The sequence below is a fragment of the Panicum virgatum genome, chromosome 9N, assembly GCF_016808335.1.
Source record: "Panicum virgatum strain AP13 chromosome 9N, P.virgatum_v5, whole genome shotgun sequence".
Classification (NCBI taxonomy): Eukaryota; Viridiplantae; Streptophyta; class Magnoliopsida; order Poales; family Poaceae; genus Panicum; species Panicum virgatum.
The window spans coordinates 33,203,883-33,220,841 of NC_053153.1; the positions used below are offsets into that span (position 1 = coordinate 33,203,883).

Genomic DNA, 16,959 nt, shown 5'->3' on the forward strand with positions numbered 1-16,959 from the left:
TGGAAAAAAAAAACATGTCAGTATTGCACTTTTTGTTGCTGCTGTATATATTAGGCATTGTATAGGCATGTGTATTTGTATAGGCCCATATTGAGCGTGTACTTCTTGTGCTCCAAGCCATTGGCTCTATATAATGAAAGGTTACCCCCCGATTAGGGTGTGTGGTGTTTGCCCAACTCTCTACCTCTCTACATGGTATCACGAGATTAGGGATCCGATCCTATCTCCTGCTTCCGCGCCCCTCTCCCCTCTCTACGCGCTAGGGTTTTCTGCCCCTGCGCGCCGGCTGCTGCCTGCCCTAGGTGCCGCCAACCCTGCGCCGAGACTCCCCTCTGCGCATCCCCTTACCTCCGTGCCGCCGGTCCCCGGCTATGCGCCACCACACCTAGCAGATCAATCTGATCCTGCGCCCCCCCCCAATCGCCATGTCGTCTTCTGCTGCGACCAGCTCGACCACGTCGAGTTCCTCCAGGTCCTCTTCTGGATCTGGCGACATGGCGCCAGGGATCTTCATCCACCCGGCGGCTGCTGTGTGCGTGAAGTCGCATGTCCCCTTCAAGTTGGAGATGTCCTCCAACTACCTCAAGTGGGCGTCCTACTTCAAGGTTCTGTGCAGCAAATTCGGCCTCCGTCTGCACATCGATGCTCCCGGCACCGCCATCCCCAATGATCCTCACTGGGTCATCGCCGACTCTTGTGTCAAGAGTTGGCTCTTCGGCTCCGTCGGCGACTCCGTCCTCGACCTCGCCATGACCGGCGACGATCAGACTGCTCGTCAGCTCTGGTCGGCCATCGAGGAGCTCTTCACCGCCAACCAGGAGCCATGCGCCGTCCTCCTCCTCGAGCAGTTCCACACGCTCTCCCAAGGAGACTCCACCATCTCGGAGTACTGTCAGCGCATCAAGTTGAAGGCTGCAGAACTCCGCACCGTCGGCCATCCCATCGAGGGCTGCCAGCTCGTCCTCGCCATGCTTCGTGGGCTCCAACCTCGCTTCGCCAGCACCGTGGACGACATCACCAACTCCACCGTCCTCCTGTCGTTCTCCCGCGCCCACGACATGCTGGTCCTCAAGGAGATGCGGCTGTCCAGCGATGAGAAGACCATCGCCAGCACCGCTCTCATCGCCTCCGCGGGTTCAGGCTGCACTAGCCCGGGCGGGTGCCGCTCCACCTCCTCCGGCGCATCTTCCAGTGGCAATGATGGCGGCCAGTCCACCCCTCCCAAGCCTGCTGGGAATTATGGCAACAAGAGAAAGGGCGGCGGCGGCTACAGGAAGGGTGACGGTGGCAACAGCAACGGTGCCGGTAGCGGCCGTGCACCACAGCCCAGCAACAGCGCCACCGCCTCCAACCCCTACCGCCCCATGGGCCCTTGGATCTACTACAATCCCTGGGCGCCACAGGGGCTGTTCCCCACCGGCGGCGCGACACAGGGAGCTGCAGCCGGCGCCCCAGCATCCTCGGCGCCTCACCACAGGCCCACACCGCCTTTGCACCAGTGCAGGTGTCTCCTGCAGCACCTACTTGGGACCAGGCGGGCCTGGTTGCCGCCCTCAACCAGATGGCTCTACAGAACCAGACCTCCTGGGTCATGGACTCCGGTGCTTCATCTCATATGAGCACCACGGATGGTATTCTCCTCTCCCACCTCCCTTCTTCTCATTCTTTCATCACTGTTGGCAATGGTCACACTATTCCTATCACCTGTCGTGGCGAGTCCATCCTTCCTACAGCAGCCTCCAATTTTGTTCTTAGCAATGTTCTAGTTGTTCCATCCCTAGTTCGCAATCTTCTATCCATTCGCCAGTTTACTAGGGATAACAACTGTTCCATTGAATTTAACGCTTTGGGTTTTTCTGTGAAGGATATCCTGACCAATCGCGTGATGCTTCGCTGCAATAGTGCTGGCGACCTCTACACCCTTCCCGCCGCCCCACCAGCACAGCAAGCCCACCTCGCCATCTCCACCGACCTATGGCATCACCGTCTCGATCATCCCGGCTCCTCCGCCATCGACGTCCTTAGGAATAATAATTTTATTCATTGTAATAAGGCACCAAACACTATCTGTCATTCGTGCCAGCTTGGGAAACATGTGCGTCTCCCATTTTCAGATTCTTGTTCTTCTACCTCTAGGCCTTTTGAACTCATACATTGTGATGTTTGGACGTCCCCAGTTGCTAGTGTTGCTGGCACCCAGTATTACCTCGTTCTGCTTGATGATTTTACTCATTTTTGTTGGACTTTTCCTCTAGTCCGCAAGTCCGAGGTAGCTACCCACATCGCCTCCTTCTGCAACCTAGCACAGAACCAATTCAACCTTGCTGTTAAAACCTTCCAGGCTGATAACGGAAAAGAATTCGTAAATACTGCCCTCGCCACCCTTTTCACCTCTCACGGCATCCTTTTACGTCTTTCCTGCCCCTACACCTCCCGACAAAATGGCAATGCTGAGCGTGTTCTTCGGACGTTAAACAACATCATACGCACACTGCTTATCCATGCGCACATGCCTCCTCCTTATTGGGCTGAGGCCCTCAGTATGGCCACCTATCTCCTGAATAGGCACCCAAGCTCTGCCATCCAGAATGACATTCCCTTCTCACTGTTGTACGGCTCGCCACCAGACTACTCCCTCCTTCGTGTCTTTGGGTGCCTCTGTTACCCGAACATGACCGCCACAGCTCGCCACAAGTTGGCGCCTCGCTCTACCGCCTGCGTGCTCCTTGGATATCTCTCTTCCCATAAGGGTTATCGTTGTCTCGACCTCTCCACGCGTCGCATAATCATCTCTAGACATGTCGTCTTCGATGAGACTTGCTTCCCCTTCAGTTTATACTCACCCAAGTCGTCTCCAAGCGACTTGGATTTTCTTCTTGCAGGCTCTGCTGTGCTGGTGCGTTGCACTGCTGCCACGGCCTCCCTCGCGGCTGCTCCATCACTTGTTGACGTTGAGCGACCGCTCCCTCGCTGTGCTCACCTCGAGGAGCTCCCCGACAACCCCGCCATCCTGTGGCGAGGTCCCCTCGTCGTCCCGAGACCTCGGAGTCCTGCTGCGGCCGCCCCGGCACCTCCACCTGCTGCGGCCAGGGTTAACCTAACCGGTGGGAACCGGTCCGGTTTGACCGGTTACCGGTCAAACCGGTCCGGTCCGGTTCCGGTTCCGGCCGGTACCCAACCGGCCAAAATTCAAATTTTAAATTTGAATTCAAAAAATGAAAAATTCCCAAAAAATTCCTAAAAATACTTCAAGGTGTGATGAATCTAATGGTGTCAATTTTTCTCAAAAATTCATTCATTTAGTATAGTTTGTGGGAATTTAAAGTTAAATCAAAAAAGAAAAAGAAAAAAAATGGGCCGGCCCATGAAGGCCCACCGATCAAACCGGTCAAACCGGCCGGTAAACCGGTCAAACCGGTCGGTAAACCGGTAAAACCGGCCGGTAAACCGTTTGCACGGGAGCTTTTGAATTTCAAACCGGTCAAACCGACCGGTAAACCGGTAAAACCGGCCGGTAAACCGGTCAAACCGGCCGGTAAACCGGTCGGAACCGGTTGCACGGGAAAATTTGAATTTATTTGAATTTGAATTTGAATTTAACCGGTTTCCACCGGTTACCGGCCTAACCGGTCCGGTAAACCGGTACCGGAGGGCGGCGGTAACCGGTTTCCGGTTGGGAAATAACACCCTGGCTGCGGCTGCTCCTGCAGCACCTGCTGCGGCTTCCGTCCTGGCCACCAGCTGCCTTCAGCTGGGTCTACAACCGGCATGCACGGGACGACCTCCCTGGGCTAGCCACGCTGCCGGTCCAGCCTCCCCCGTCCTCTAGCTGGCCAATCACTCGGCAGCAGACAGGCTCGCTCAAGCCTGTCCGCCGGTTCGGCTTCCCTCCGCCTCCTCCGCCACCGGCGCCCACGGCACAGGTCGCCCTCGTCTCCATGGCTGTTTCTCCGATCCCGGGGAACTACAGGAGCGCACTCGCCGACCCTCAGTGGCGCGCTGCCATGGCGGACGAGTACCAGGCCCTCATTGACAATGACACCTGGCGTCTCGTCCCGCGACCACCTGGCGCGAACGTTGTGACTGGCAAGTGGATTTATAAGCATAAATTCCACTCCGATAGTTCCCTTGCCCGTCACAAGGCTCACTGGGTAGTTCGTGGCTTCACTCAGCGCCACGGCATCGACTACGATGAGACCTTCAGCCCTGTCGTCAAGCCGGCGACAATTCACGTCGTCCTCAGCATCGCCACCTCTTGTCGCTGGCCGATCCACCAGCTAGATGTGAAGAACGTCTTTCTTCACGGCCACCTGGAGGAGACCGTCTACTGTCAGCAGCCTCCGAGCTTTGTTGACCCCGCTCGCCCCGATCATGTGTGTATTCTGCAGCGATCCCTTACGGCCTCAAGCAGGCTCCTTGGGCGTGGTACCAGTGGTTCGCCACGTACCTTCGACAGCTCGGCTTTTCTGCCTCGGTGTCCGACACCTCCCTCTTTGTGCTCCAAGAGGGGGGGGCGCTACGGCGTACCTGCTTCTCTACGTCGACGACATCGTCCTGACGGCCTCGACTCCGACTCTTCTGCAGCGCATCACCGAGCGTCTGCACTCAGAGTTTGCCATGACGGACCTTGGTAATCTACACCACTTCTTGGGGATCTCCGTCACGCGCTCCTCTGACGGACTCTTCCTCTCTCAGCGCCAGTACGCGTTGGATCATCTCCAGCGTGCAGGCATGGCTGAGTGTCACTCTACTTCAACACCAGTTGACGCTCGAGCCAAGCTCTTTGCCACAGAGGGCTCTCCAGTCGCCGACCCCACCGAGTACCGGAGTCTTGCCGGTGCCCTTCAGTACTCACGCTGACTCGGCCTGATCTCGCATATGCAGTGCAGCAAGTCTGCCTGTTCATGCACGATCTGCGCGAGCCCCACCTTGCGCTTGTCAAGCGCATCCTCCGGTACGTGAAGGGCACTCTCTTTGCCGGTCTCCATATCGGCACTGGACCGGTCGACAGACTAGTCGCCTACTCTGACGCTAACTGGGCGGGCTGCCCAGACTCCTGTCGTTCTACATTAGGTTTCTGTGTCTTCTTGGGAAACAACCTGGTGTCCTGGTCGTCCAAACGGCAAGCCACGGTATCCCGGTCCAGTGCGGAGGCCGAGTACCGAGCGGTTGCTCACGTTGTCGCCGAGTGCTGCTGGTTGCGGCAACTTCTTTAGGAGCTCCACATTCCGCTGAAGGTTGCCACAGTTGTCTACTGCGACAATGTTAGCGCTGTCTACATGATAGCCAACCCGGTCCACCACCGTCGTACCAAGCACATCGAGATCGACATCCACTTCGTCCGCGAGAAGGTGGCTCTTGGTGAAGTTCGTGTTCTTCATGTGCCGTCACAGTATCAGTTCGCGGATATTATGATGAAGGGGTTACCTGTCCAGCTGTTTCAGGATTTCAGGTCCAGTCTTTGCGTCCGACTGCCTGACGCTTCGACTGCGGGCGGGTATTAGGCATTCTATAGGCCTGTGTATTTGTATAGGCCCATATTGGGCGTGTACTTCTTGTACTCCAAGCCATTGGCTCTATATAATGAAAGGTCACCCCCCCCCCCCCCCCCGATTAGGGTGTGTGGTGTTTGCCCACCTCTCTACAGTATAGTAAGAAATTAAGTGAAGGATGCACAACGATAAAATGGTGATAGAGTATCCCATCCTTTTACTACCTAAAAAGAGGTGTATGACTCATCTCCAACCTGAAAAAGGAGGCTTGTTATGGTGTATAAATAATACAGATACTGACCTTTGGTGGGTTCAGACTAGACCCACGAGGATCTGCCCAGATATGCTGGAGTATGAATGCATGATCTTGGGTATGCAATTTTGTACACTTGTTTCTATATTTCAGAATTGAAGTTGGTGATTTCCATGTAACCACCCGTTCTCCCACGTTCACCATAATATCCCGAAGGCAAGGATGAAGATGTTCATATCCAAATTCCAGATGTATTTCAAATCGTAGTGTATGATGCCATCATCCAAGAGTTCATACTACAGGGAACAAATCATTTACATAAAAGGCATATCTGGATATGAGACGGGAGAACAGTAGGATTCCTTATGGTGGAACCTATTCACCTAAGTTCAACAAAGTTCAAGTTCTTATCTCGACACGCACTATATCAGAAACCCTAATCGCAGACGCAGATAAAAGAGTATTGGAGATGAATTTTTTTTCTGTCTGCAAATTTTTGTCACTGATGTGTGGTCATTAGAGACGCGCTTTTACGCATCTCCAATAACAGCTATTGGAGACACGGGTTTACTTAGATGCGACTCCGATGACTTACATCTGAGACACTTTTCATTATACATGCGTCTCCTTTAGCTTAATATCACAGACGGGGGTTCTTGATCCGCGTCTCCTTCAACGTAAATATCACAGACGGGTACTTGAACCACGTCTCCTATCACTGGTGAAATCACAGGCGCTCACAGGTTAGCAGTAGCACAGGTACATCATCTTGCATAATAATACATGTATTAAGTTGTACATAGGAATAAGTGCTGGCAACTGTTAGTCTTGATATTCTTCCATGAACCTTTCATGAAAAGCCCTAAAGCGGGAGATGAACAGTGGTATCTTCTCTTCTTTTGGCAGTATTGTGCATCTGAAATGCCATGTACCGGGTACCTTGAGAATTTAACAGAGGGGCAAAAATATAAGAATATGAAAACAAAAGAGATGAAAATTCTATTTTATTCTTAAACAAAATAATTTTGTGCCTTTATTGCTTGATATATCACAACTGTTATGATATTTTTATAAAATAAGTACATAGACATGTATGCATTTTACTCACTTGTCCAAAAACAGAACCTGGCACAACAACAATCCCGGCGTTTTCAAGAAGACGAAGGGCATAGAATACATCTGGTTCTGTGTTCTGTTCCTCAGCAGCTGCAATTGCCTTTTCTGGCAGACGCACTGAAGGGAACACAAACATTGCTCCTTCAGCTTTGCAGCAAGTCACTCCTTCCAGGCGGTTCAATGCACACACCATGGCCTAAAATCCGTGCGAAACACAATAAGCAGAAGTTTTGCTCTTTAATTGATATTCTATGGTAAAGTCGGAGGTGAAGCTACTGAACTGAAAATATACTAAAACAACCTCAGCACACCGAGAAAAAGTTGATAGTATTCCATTTCTTTCTGCCTGATAAGAGGTGTATGACTCATCCTCAACCTGAAAAGGATGGTACATTATTGTATATAAATGTACAAACCAAATATGATACACGAAAAAATTTTATCCAGAACAATGCAAGGAGATGCATTCACGGACCGTTGGTGGGTTCATTACTAGGCTCATGAGGATCTGACCGGAGATATTAGAGCATGAACTAAGGGATGCAACTTTGTACACTTGTTTCTTTACTTCAGAATTAAAGCCGGTGACTTCCATATAACCTCCCCTGCTCCCACATTCACCGTAATATCCTGACAGCAAAGACATGTTAGATGTATATGTATATCTTGTATTTCCCATTGTATAAAGGGTTTTGTGCATATTTCCTAATACTTGTACATGTATGTATATGTGTGTGTGTGTATATATATATATATATATATATATATATATATATATATATATATATATATATATATATATATATATATATATATATATATATATTCGGGCCTAGAGCCCTCATGATGAATACAAGTGATATTCATAACATGGTATACAGAGCCAAAATTTAGGGTTAGGGTTCTTTTTTCTCTCTCCCGGCTTTCCTCTCCGCACGTCGCACTTGCGTGCAATTCTTCTGCTGCTCGTTGCGCAGCTTCCCCAAGGATCGATTGTTTCTACCATAGCTGGGATCCTCTGCCCGCTCGCTCGGCTGATTCGTCGATTCCCTGTTCACCCGCGCCTGGATTCGCCCACGTTCGGCGCCTCCTGCCGTCACCAGCCAGGACGCGCCGCCGCATCTGGCCGCGTTGCCTCGCCGCTGGACGCCGTCTCACCGTCGCGCCTGGATCCGCCGTCTCTGCGGGACACGTCCTCGTCAGGCTGCTGTCGCGCCGCCGCATTTGGCCGCGACCCCTCGCCGCTGGATGCCGAGATCTGCCCGCGCGACGCCCTCCGAGATCCGCCCTTTGAGCCGCCGCCCGCCGAGATCCCTTCGCACGGACGGCCGCCGGTTCCTCTGCCGCCGGTCCTCTATTTTCTGCTTGCGGCCGGCTCACTGTTGTGTTCGGTTGAGTTCAACTGAACCTAAGCGTCCTTCTCCTTCGTAAAAAAAAGAAAAAAAAAGAAAAAAAGAGAGGACTACTTTTATTCTGGAGGTTTCTTGCGGCTTTATTTGTCGCTTTATTCTGCCCCGGATTTATCAGTAGGGTACTAAAAAAATGTTGCTGCTGCCGCCGCTTATTTTGCGCTCTAGCCGTTGACCGCCGCTTTTCCTTTGCGCTCTTGCCGACGACCGTTGTTGTTTGGGATGGCGTCTCCTTCCGTTCCGTCATCCGGTGGTATGCAGATTACGCGATGTCCAGTGCTTTTCAATGGCACCAACTATCGCGATTGGGTTCCTCATTTCCGATGGCACATGTGTGGTCTTCATCTTTGGAAGTTCATTACTGGTGATATACCCTGCCCATCTCCTCCTGTTGTTGCTGTCAAGCCTACTATTCCTGATAAGGCTACTGATGACGTGAAGACAAAGATGCTTGATGATTATGATGCCAGTATGGAGTCCTATGTGTCTCAGTTTGCTACATACAGGGCATGGTTGGATGAGGTTGCTCGTGCTGGTGCTGTTCTTGCTGCTAGTATGGAGGAGCAGATTTCTGCAGATATAGTTGGTTTTGAGCATGCACATCAGATGTGGGTTTTTCTTCGTGAGCGTTATGAGCCTACTGGTCAGTCTACCTATATTGCTGCTTTACGTCAGGAGTAGCTATTGCGCCAGGGTGATTCTACAGTTGATGATTTCTATGCTCAGATGTCTACAGTGTGGCGTCAGTTTGATTCTATTGGTCCTCCACTATCACCCATCACTTGTGACTCGTGTAAGGCTCAGAAGGTTGCTCTGGAGACTAGGCACACTTATAACTTTTTGAGTCGTCTTCGTGACGAGTTTGAGCAGCTTCAAGCTCAGTTGGTCACTCATGTGCCTTGTGTTTCTCTGATGGAGGCTCTTGCTGCTGTTCGTAATGAGCTTCGTCTTCGTAGTGCTGGTCTATTGCAGTCTTCGTCTTCTTCAGTATTGGCTGCTCGGTCTTCTTCATCTACAGCTGTCACCCTCCACCTAAGGCGTCTCTTTCAGCAGCGTCTTCTTCTGAGGGAGGAGGGGGTGGTCGTCTTCACTGTGACTATTGTGGTAAGAAAACTCATGTGGAGGCATTTTGCTTCAAGAAGAAGAAAGATCAGTCTCGCCGAGGTGGTAGTGGTCGTGCTTCACAGGGTACAGGTAGTGCTGGTGGTTCTGATACTGGAGGCTCTCAACGGAGTTCTGCTGGTTCTGAGACACAGGAGATGCTCATGTTGCTTCGTCGCCTCGCTGCCTCTACGCCTCCGGGAGCTGCTGGTTCTGTTATTCAGTCATCTGCACAGTCAGATGCTGCTACTGCTTCTCAGTCTTCTTCAGGTACTTTTCCATGGATTTTAGATTCTGGTGCTTCTTTTCATATGACTCCTGATCACACCAGTCTTTCTTCCATTAGTACACCATCTATTCCTATCATTGTTCAAACTGCAGATGGATCGTCTCTCTCTGTTGAGGGGTAGGGAACTCTTTTGTCTCCCTCTTTTCATGTTCCTGTTGTTTCTTATATTCCCAAACTAACCATGCAGCTTATCTCGGCTGGCCAGCTCACTGATCATGGTTGTCGTGTGATCCTTGATTCTGACTCTTGTTGTATTCAGGACCCCACAGGTCTCCTAGTTGGTACTGGCCCTCGTCGGCGTGATTCTCAGCGTCTTTGGGAGCTTGACTGACTTCATCTTCCTTCGCTGCCTCTGCCAATCTTGTTGGGTCTGCTGCATCTACATCATCCACATCATCTTTTGCTTAGCGGCATAATCGCTTAGGACATCTCTGTGGCTCGCATCTGTCTACGCTCGTTCGTCGTGGTCTTTTAGGGTCAAGTCTCTAGTGATGTATCTCTAGAACAGTGTCAGGGTTGTCGTCTAGGAAAACCGCTCCAGCTTCCTTACTATTCTAGTGATTCGGTGTCGAAACATCCATTTGATCTTGTTCATTCTGATGTATGGGGTCCGGCTCCCTTCGTTTTGAAAGGAGGCCATAGATATTATATCATTTTTATAGATGATTTTTCTCGCCACACATGAGTTTACTTTATGAAAAATCGTAGTGAGGCTTTGTCTATCTATAAAAATTTTGCAACCATGATCCGTATTGAGTTTGATACTCCTATTAGGGTCTTTCGTGCTGATTCTGCTGGGGAGTATTTATCTGGAGCACTTCATCAGTTTCTTTTTGAGCAAGGCACTCTTGCTCAATTCTCTTGTCCTGGTGCTCATGCTCAGAATGGTGTCACTGAGCGTAAGCATCGTCATTTGCTTGAGACTGCTCGTGCTCTTATAATTGCTTCTTCTATTCCACCTCATTTTTGGGCTGAAGCTATTTCCACTGCCACTTAGCTGAAGCCCTCATCCTCTCTTCATGGTGGGATTCCGTATGAGCATCTTTGTGGCAAGCTTCCTGACTATTCTTGTCTTCGCCTTTTTGGATGTGTGTGCTATGTGCTTCTTGCACCTCGTGAGCGCACTAAGCTGACCGCTCAATCTGTTGAGTATGTTTTCTTGGGATATAGTGCTGAGCATAAGGGGTATCGTTGTTGCGATCCTGTTGGCCGTCGGATAAGGGTTTCACGGGATGTTACTTTTGACGAGTCTCGTCCTTTTTATCATCGTCCTTCTCCTGATGCTTCTCATGCATCTGTCATTGAGCCACTCTCTTTCCTACTGTTTCTTGATACTCCTATTGCCTCTCCACACCTAGTGCCTTCCTCTGAGGTTTCTGTTGAGTCTCCTGTAGTTCCTTCACCGGTGGAGCCTTCTTCTATGGTTCCTTCATCTGTGGTCCCTTCTTTTTCGGAGGATATTCCACCGGTTCATGTGGGCACTGCTTATGACAGTAAACCACCTGTCACACATGTTTACACACGTACTCGACGGGTTGCGAAACCATCTTCTGATGCGTCATCTCCTTCTGATGAGCCATCTACCTCTGTTGCACCTTATCCTCTTGATGATTCATCTTCTTCTGTTGTATCATCTCTTCCTGATGAGACATCTTCTGCTGTGGGTTCTACACGGTATGCTCTTCGTGATCGGCAGTAGATTCGGCCTCCAGATAGGCTTTGATTTGCTGGTACTATTCTTTCTGAGCCTACTTCTTATCGTGATGCCATTCATCATCAGGAATGGTAGCATGCTATGGCAGAGGAGATTGCTGCTCTTGAGCACACTGGCACATGGGATCTTGTTCCTATTCCCGCACATGTCCGTCCTATCACTTGTAAGTGGGTTTACAAGGCTAAGACCCGCTCTGATGGTTCTCTTGAGCGCTACAAAGCTCGTCTTGTAGCGCGTGGTTTTCAGCAAGAGCATGGTCGGGACTATGATGAGACTTTTGCACCTGTGGCTCATATGACCACGGTTCGCACTCTCCTTGCTGTGGCTTCTGTTCGTGAGTGGTCTATATCTCAGCTTGATGTGAAGAATGCCTTTCTTAATGGTGAACTCCGTGAGGAAGTGTATATGCAGCCACCACCTGGGTATTCTATTCCTGAGGGTATGGTCTGTCGTCTTCGCCGCTCGCTTTATGGCCTCAAGCAAGCACCTCGTGCTTGGTTCCAGCATTTTGCCTCTGTGGTCACTGCTGCTGGCTTTTCTGCCACTACTCATGATCCTACGCTATTCGTTCACACTTTCTCTCGTGGTCGGACTCTTCTCCTTCTTTATGTTGATGACATGATCATCATAGGAGATGATCCTCAGTTGCCTTTGTGAAGGTACGTCTCAGTGAGCAGTTTCTTATGTCTGATCTAGGTCCTCTTCGTTACTTTCTTGGGATCGAGGTTTCTTCCACACCTCAGGGTTTTTATCTGTCTCAAGAAAAGTACATTCATGATCTTTTTGATCGTGCTTCTCTCACTGACCATCGTATTGTAGAAACTCCCATGGAACTTAATGTTCATCTTCGTGCCACTGATGGGGAGCTTCTTGCAGATCCCACTCGTTATCGTCATATTGTTGGGAGTCTTTGTCTATCTTGGTGTTACTCGTCCTGATATCTCATATGCTGTACATATCCTGAGTCAGTTTGTGTCTGCTCCCACTCAGTTTCACTATAGTCATCTTCTTCGTGTTCTACGTTATCTTCGTGGGACCATATCTCGTCGCTTGTTTTTTCCACGCTCCAGCTCTTTACAGCTTCAGGCATATTTTGATGCTATTTGGGCTAGTGATTCCTCCGATCGTCGATCTCTTTCTGCTTACTGTATTTTTCTTGGTGGTTCTCTCATTGCTTGGAAGACTAAGAAGCAAGTAGCAGTTTCTCGTTCGAGTGCAGATGCTGAGTTGCGAGCTATGGCTCTTGTGACAGCAGAGGTTACTTGGCTGCGGTGGTTGCTTGAGGATTTTAGTGTTTCTGTTTCTGGGCCGACTCCTCTTTTGTCTGACAGTACAGGTGCCATCAGTATTGCTCGTGATCCGGTGAAGCATGAGCTTACGAAACACATTGGTGTTGATGCTTCTTATACACGAGCACAGGTACAGGATGATGTTATTACTCTTCAGTATGTGCCTTTAGAGGTTCAGTTGGCAGATTTCTTTACGAAGGCACAGACCAGAGTTTAGCACAGGTTCTATCTCTCCAAACTCAGTGTCGTTGATCCACCTTGAGTTTGAGGGGGGGTGTTAGATGTATATGTATATCTTGTATTTCCCCATTGTATAAGGGGTTTTGTGCATATTTCCTAATACCTGTATATGTATATATTCGGGCCTAGAGCCCTTATGATGAATACAAGTGCTATTCATAACAAGACAAAGATTTAAATGACACCACTAATTGTCATTAGGTTCATTTAACAGCGCAATTTTTTTGTTTGCTCAAACTTTCCATGTCAAAATTTTGCCAACATTTAAATGTTAAAAAAGTTGCTGATGAGGCCAAGTAAATATATAAGACATTTCATTTTATTTAAGCTTATTTTGTATTTATTTTGCTTCCATCTTCACAGATGATGGAAGAAAGTAGCATATAAGTAGAACAGGAATATGTATGAAAGGAATTAATTGAGCAACCAAGACATGTACCATTAGAAACAGAATGAAAGGATACTAAAGATATGTCTCCTTCGTCAACCTCCATGGACCGTGCTATCTTCTTGAAAGATTTAAATTTCCTACCAGCTATGTAAATGTTTTCTTGGTAAACCTAACAAACAAAGGTTCAGAAAGACATTGAGCTGTACTTGCAAATAAATGAGAAAATTTGTTTGACCTAAAATTAGGAAGATAAGTACAACAACCTTACCTCATCTGCTAGAAGAACAAGGCCTTCCTCCCTACAGAATTCCACAATTTCACGCTGATTTTCCTCCACAAGAACCTATGATAAACATAATTGCTTTAGGATTCTTAAGATATTTCAAATCAAGATGACCGTGACAAATATATTTAAAAATAACCAGTCAGTGAACAGTAACCTACATGTCCAGTAGGGTTGCCTGGATTTATCACCACAAGTCCCCTAACATTAACACCCTTTGATCGGGCACCATCCAGCTGCTTCTTCAGATCTGACATGCTCACTCCCCAACCTCTAGATTCCTCAAGGTAATATGGCACCTGAGAAAGCAGATATGTTTTGCTCGCAACAAATTGGTAAATCATAGTAAATTAGTAACTGCTATGTTTTTTTTTCTTCCTGGTAATGCAGTACATACAAGAGTCGCGCCTTGGAGAACCATAGAATTTGTGTACAAAGAATGTGATGGAATTGGGCAAAGGATACCATCTTTTTCATCCCGTATCAGTAGGTGCATCATCATCCGAATCTGTTGGAAAATGTGCAACACAAAATGATCTTCATTGTGAAGAAGACAAGTTGACGTCGAGACAAGAAAGATATCAAGCATCTGTGTCTTGAACATTTTTAGGCGGTTAGCCCTACATAAAGTCATTATATCCTGCACAATGGCCTCTATTGTGAATGATCTCACTCTTGATTAACTTGGTGTTTAATTTGAAAAACAAAACTATTTTTATCAGTATTGTTTTAGTGCCAAATACTAAGCTGTAAAATGGAAAAAAAATATTAACATAGGAAAAGGATAAGTTTAGATTCGTTTTTATGTTATTGAGCCAAATCATTCTTTTCCTTGTTGTCTGACAACCATATTTTGTTTTCTCAATAGAGTATATAGGCTTCAAGATTTTCGACACTACTTATTTTCCTCGCCAAAGTACCAAAGATTCTTGTGGCGTAACGGCTAGCGTTGAGCTCTTGGAGGTCGAGAAACCCTGTTGCCAGCCCAGGTTCGGATCTTGGCAACAACTTCTTTAAGACAAAATCAGAGACATTTCTCCCTTTGGTCAAGGGGATTTTCTTAATCAAAGCCACATGCATTGTGAATCATTACGTGCAAATATTATATCTGGATGTCCAAAAGCTAGTAGAGAAACAATGTTATCCAATTATTACTCAATGCTCTCTACACTCTGCATCATGAAATGAAAAGGTACCGGTGGAGCTGATCCATCTGTCAGGAAAATGTCTTCTGCATTGCAAGGGAAACCATCTCGAGATGTTATTCCAGCAGCTATTACATCACGCAGTCCTTCAGTACCCTGTTGAGCCAAAATAGCTTAGTTTAATAAAATGTCATTCTGTGTTCTGGAAAAGAAAAACAGGAGGTCATTTCTGCATTTGTCTGAAGACGTTTAATAACCATGATCTTGCCTGACAGTGGCTATACCCTCCTGTTGTTCTCCAAGGAAAGAGGTCTAGAATCTTCCGTGCCCTTGCTATTGCATCAGAGCTGCAAAATCAGGAATAAGATAGGAATCCCATACAACTCCTGGTGCATCATAACTCATAAGTATTATCATGATTAGCATATATACTTAGCTGTGTTCATATATTACCTGAATAAAGAATTAGTTTCACTCCGTTCTAGAAGATGGGGATAATCGCACAAGGCAAGAACCTGGAAAAGGAGAGGATCCGTTAGAGGGAGAGGAAATGAGGAATAACCAGTACAATTAATTCTTGGGAACAATCGGCCACCTCTCGGAAAAACGTGTTTGGCTGTTGCCCCATGGACTGTGGATTGCTGAGGTTGCAATACATTATCTACCAGAAGACACAGAAAGTTTAACCGTGGTTAAATGAAGAAGCATTAAACAGAATGTAGTAGTTAGGAAAAGTTTTGAAAGCCAGAGAACGCCTGGCAGATGAATGAGATTCCAATCAGCATACCTCGTCGAAAGGGTGCAACCCGCGTTTTGCTTCTATCTCATTGTGGATGCACTGGAAAATCGAGAATGAAGACAATATTTGTTAATTGCATTGTGGAGAAAGTCTTAGTTAATTATCTCTCTGGAGTTGCACTATATTTTTGTTTCTGTCCCTTGCCGTCTCTATAAAACAAAGATATGTGTGAACAGTCATGGTGAACAAAGAATTATCGAACTCTAGAACGAATGCACGATCGTGTTAAGAAAAGTATAATGAATGGATGTATGATCTTGGTCTGAGAAGATGTTTTTCATGTTGTGTTTAGTTGGTGAAATTTTTTTGCGAAGAGAATCTTACCATTTAGGAGTACTAAATGTAGACTAATTATAAAACTAAGTACATATCTTGCCTAGAAATCGGAGACGAATCTAATGAGGGTAATTAGAGAGGAACTAATCCATGATTAGCAAATGATTATTATAGTATCACTATTGCAAATCATAGATTAAGTAGCCTCATTAAATTTATCTCGCAATTTACAGCTCATCCGTGTAATAAGTTATTTTTTCCGTCTACATTTAATACTTCATGCATATAAGATTCTCTTTGATATGATGGGTGAAAAATTTTGGGTGGCGGAATCACGAGACCCAGATTTTAAGCCTTTTTATGGCGTGATGTTTCTATCATATATGCATATATGGCTGCAGGATCCAGGAGGAAGGACTTGCTCTGGAACCAATTAATGAAACCTGACATGCTGATGTTGACACTGAAAGGGATATACAGTGGCATGCGAAGGCTACATCTCATCTAGATGAAATGATCCGAACCCTAAAGCACGAGCCGTGGAACCATGGTGTCCGGCCGGCTTACCTGGGCACGGCGGGCAATGGCGGCGTTGCCGAGGTGATCCGCGAGCGCCAGCACCTGCGGGGAAGGAGGGCGTGCCGATCAGCAAAGCGCGGCGCGCTCCCGAAGAACCGAAACTGACAGACGGGAGCGGCATTTGCGGCCATAAACAAGAGATGGCACCAGCTGCAACCAACCTTTGGGTTGAGGGAGTCGACGGTGAGGGCGCAAGGAGCCATCTTGCCGGCTCCCTCGGCCGCCGGACGAATGGAACCGGAAGTGGTGGTGGTGGATTGGAAACAAGAAGACAAGGAAAAGCACGGCACGGACGGCGCAGCCAATTCAGTTCAGTTCGACTGAGCTCAGTGCGGTAGGTGAGAAACGTACAAATAATAATCCTTTTTTCTTGTCGATTCTCCTGGCCAGGCCTAGCCGCAGTGGGGGACAGGACAAGATTCTCCCGTAGTAGGGATCTTTTCTTTTTTATCTCCCGCGTCCAAGGGAACGGTGCTCGTTCAAAGCGTAGGAATTGTACTCTATACAGACCGTGCCACAATTCCTCTCGCGTCACAAACAGTTTCCAAACTTTGCTTCAAAAAAACAACAAACAGTTTCCAAA

The 16,959-nt window shown here is 47.9% G+C and overlaps 1 protein-coding gene across 1 annotated transcript; it reads right to left on the minus strand.

Annotated features, from left to right (window-relative positions):
• Positions 1 to 6,076: 6,076 nt before the first annotated feature.
• On the minus strand, positions 6,077 to 16,713 carry LOC120687320 (alanine aminotransferase 2-like). The gene is made up of 15 exons (XM_039969297.1): positions 16,538 to 16,713; positions 16,365 to 16,418; positions 15,510 to 15,560; positions 15,318 to 15,383; positions 15,176 to 15,237; positions 14,991 to 15,069; positions 14,774 to 14,878; positions 13,975 to 14,085; positions 13,739 to 13,876; positions 13,563 to 13,637; positions 13,343 to 13,463; positions 7,337 to 7,491; positions 7,163 to 7,237; positions 6,854 to 7,057; positions 6,077 to 6,684 (listed from the first exon to the last, which is right to left on the minus strand). The coding sequence occupies exons 1-15, from the start codon at positions 16,577 to 16,579 to the stop codon at positions 6,568 to 6,570; spliced, it is 1,455 nt and encodes a 484-aa protein (XP_039825231.1). The 5' UTR covers positions 16,580 to 16,713; the 3' UTR covers positions 6,077 to 6,567.
• Positions 16,714 to 16,959: the final 246 nt, after the last annotated feature.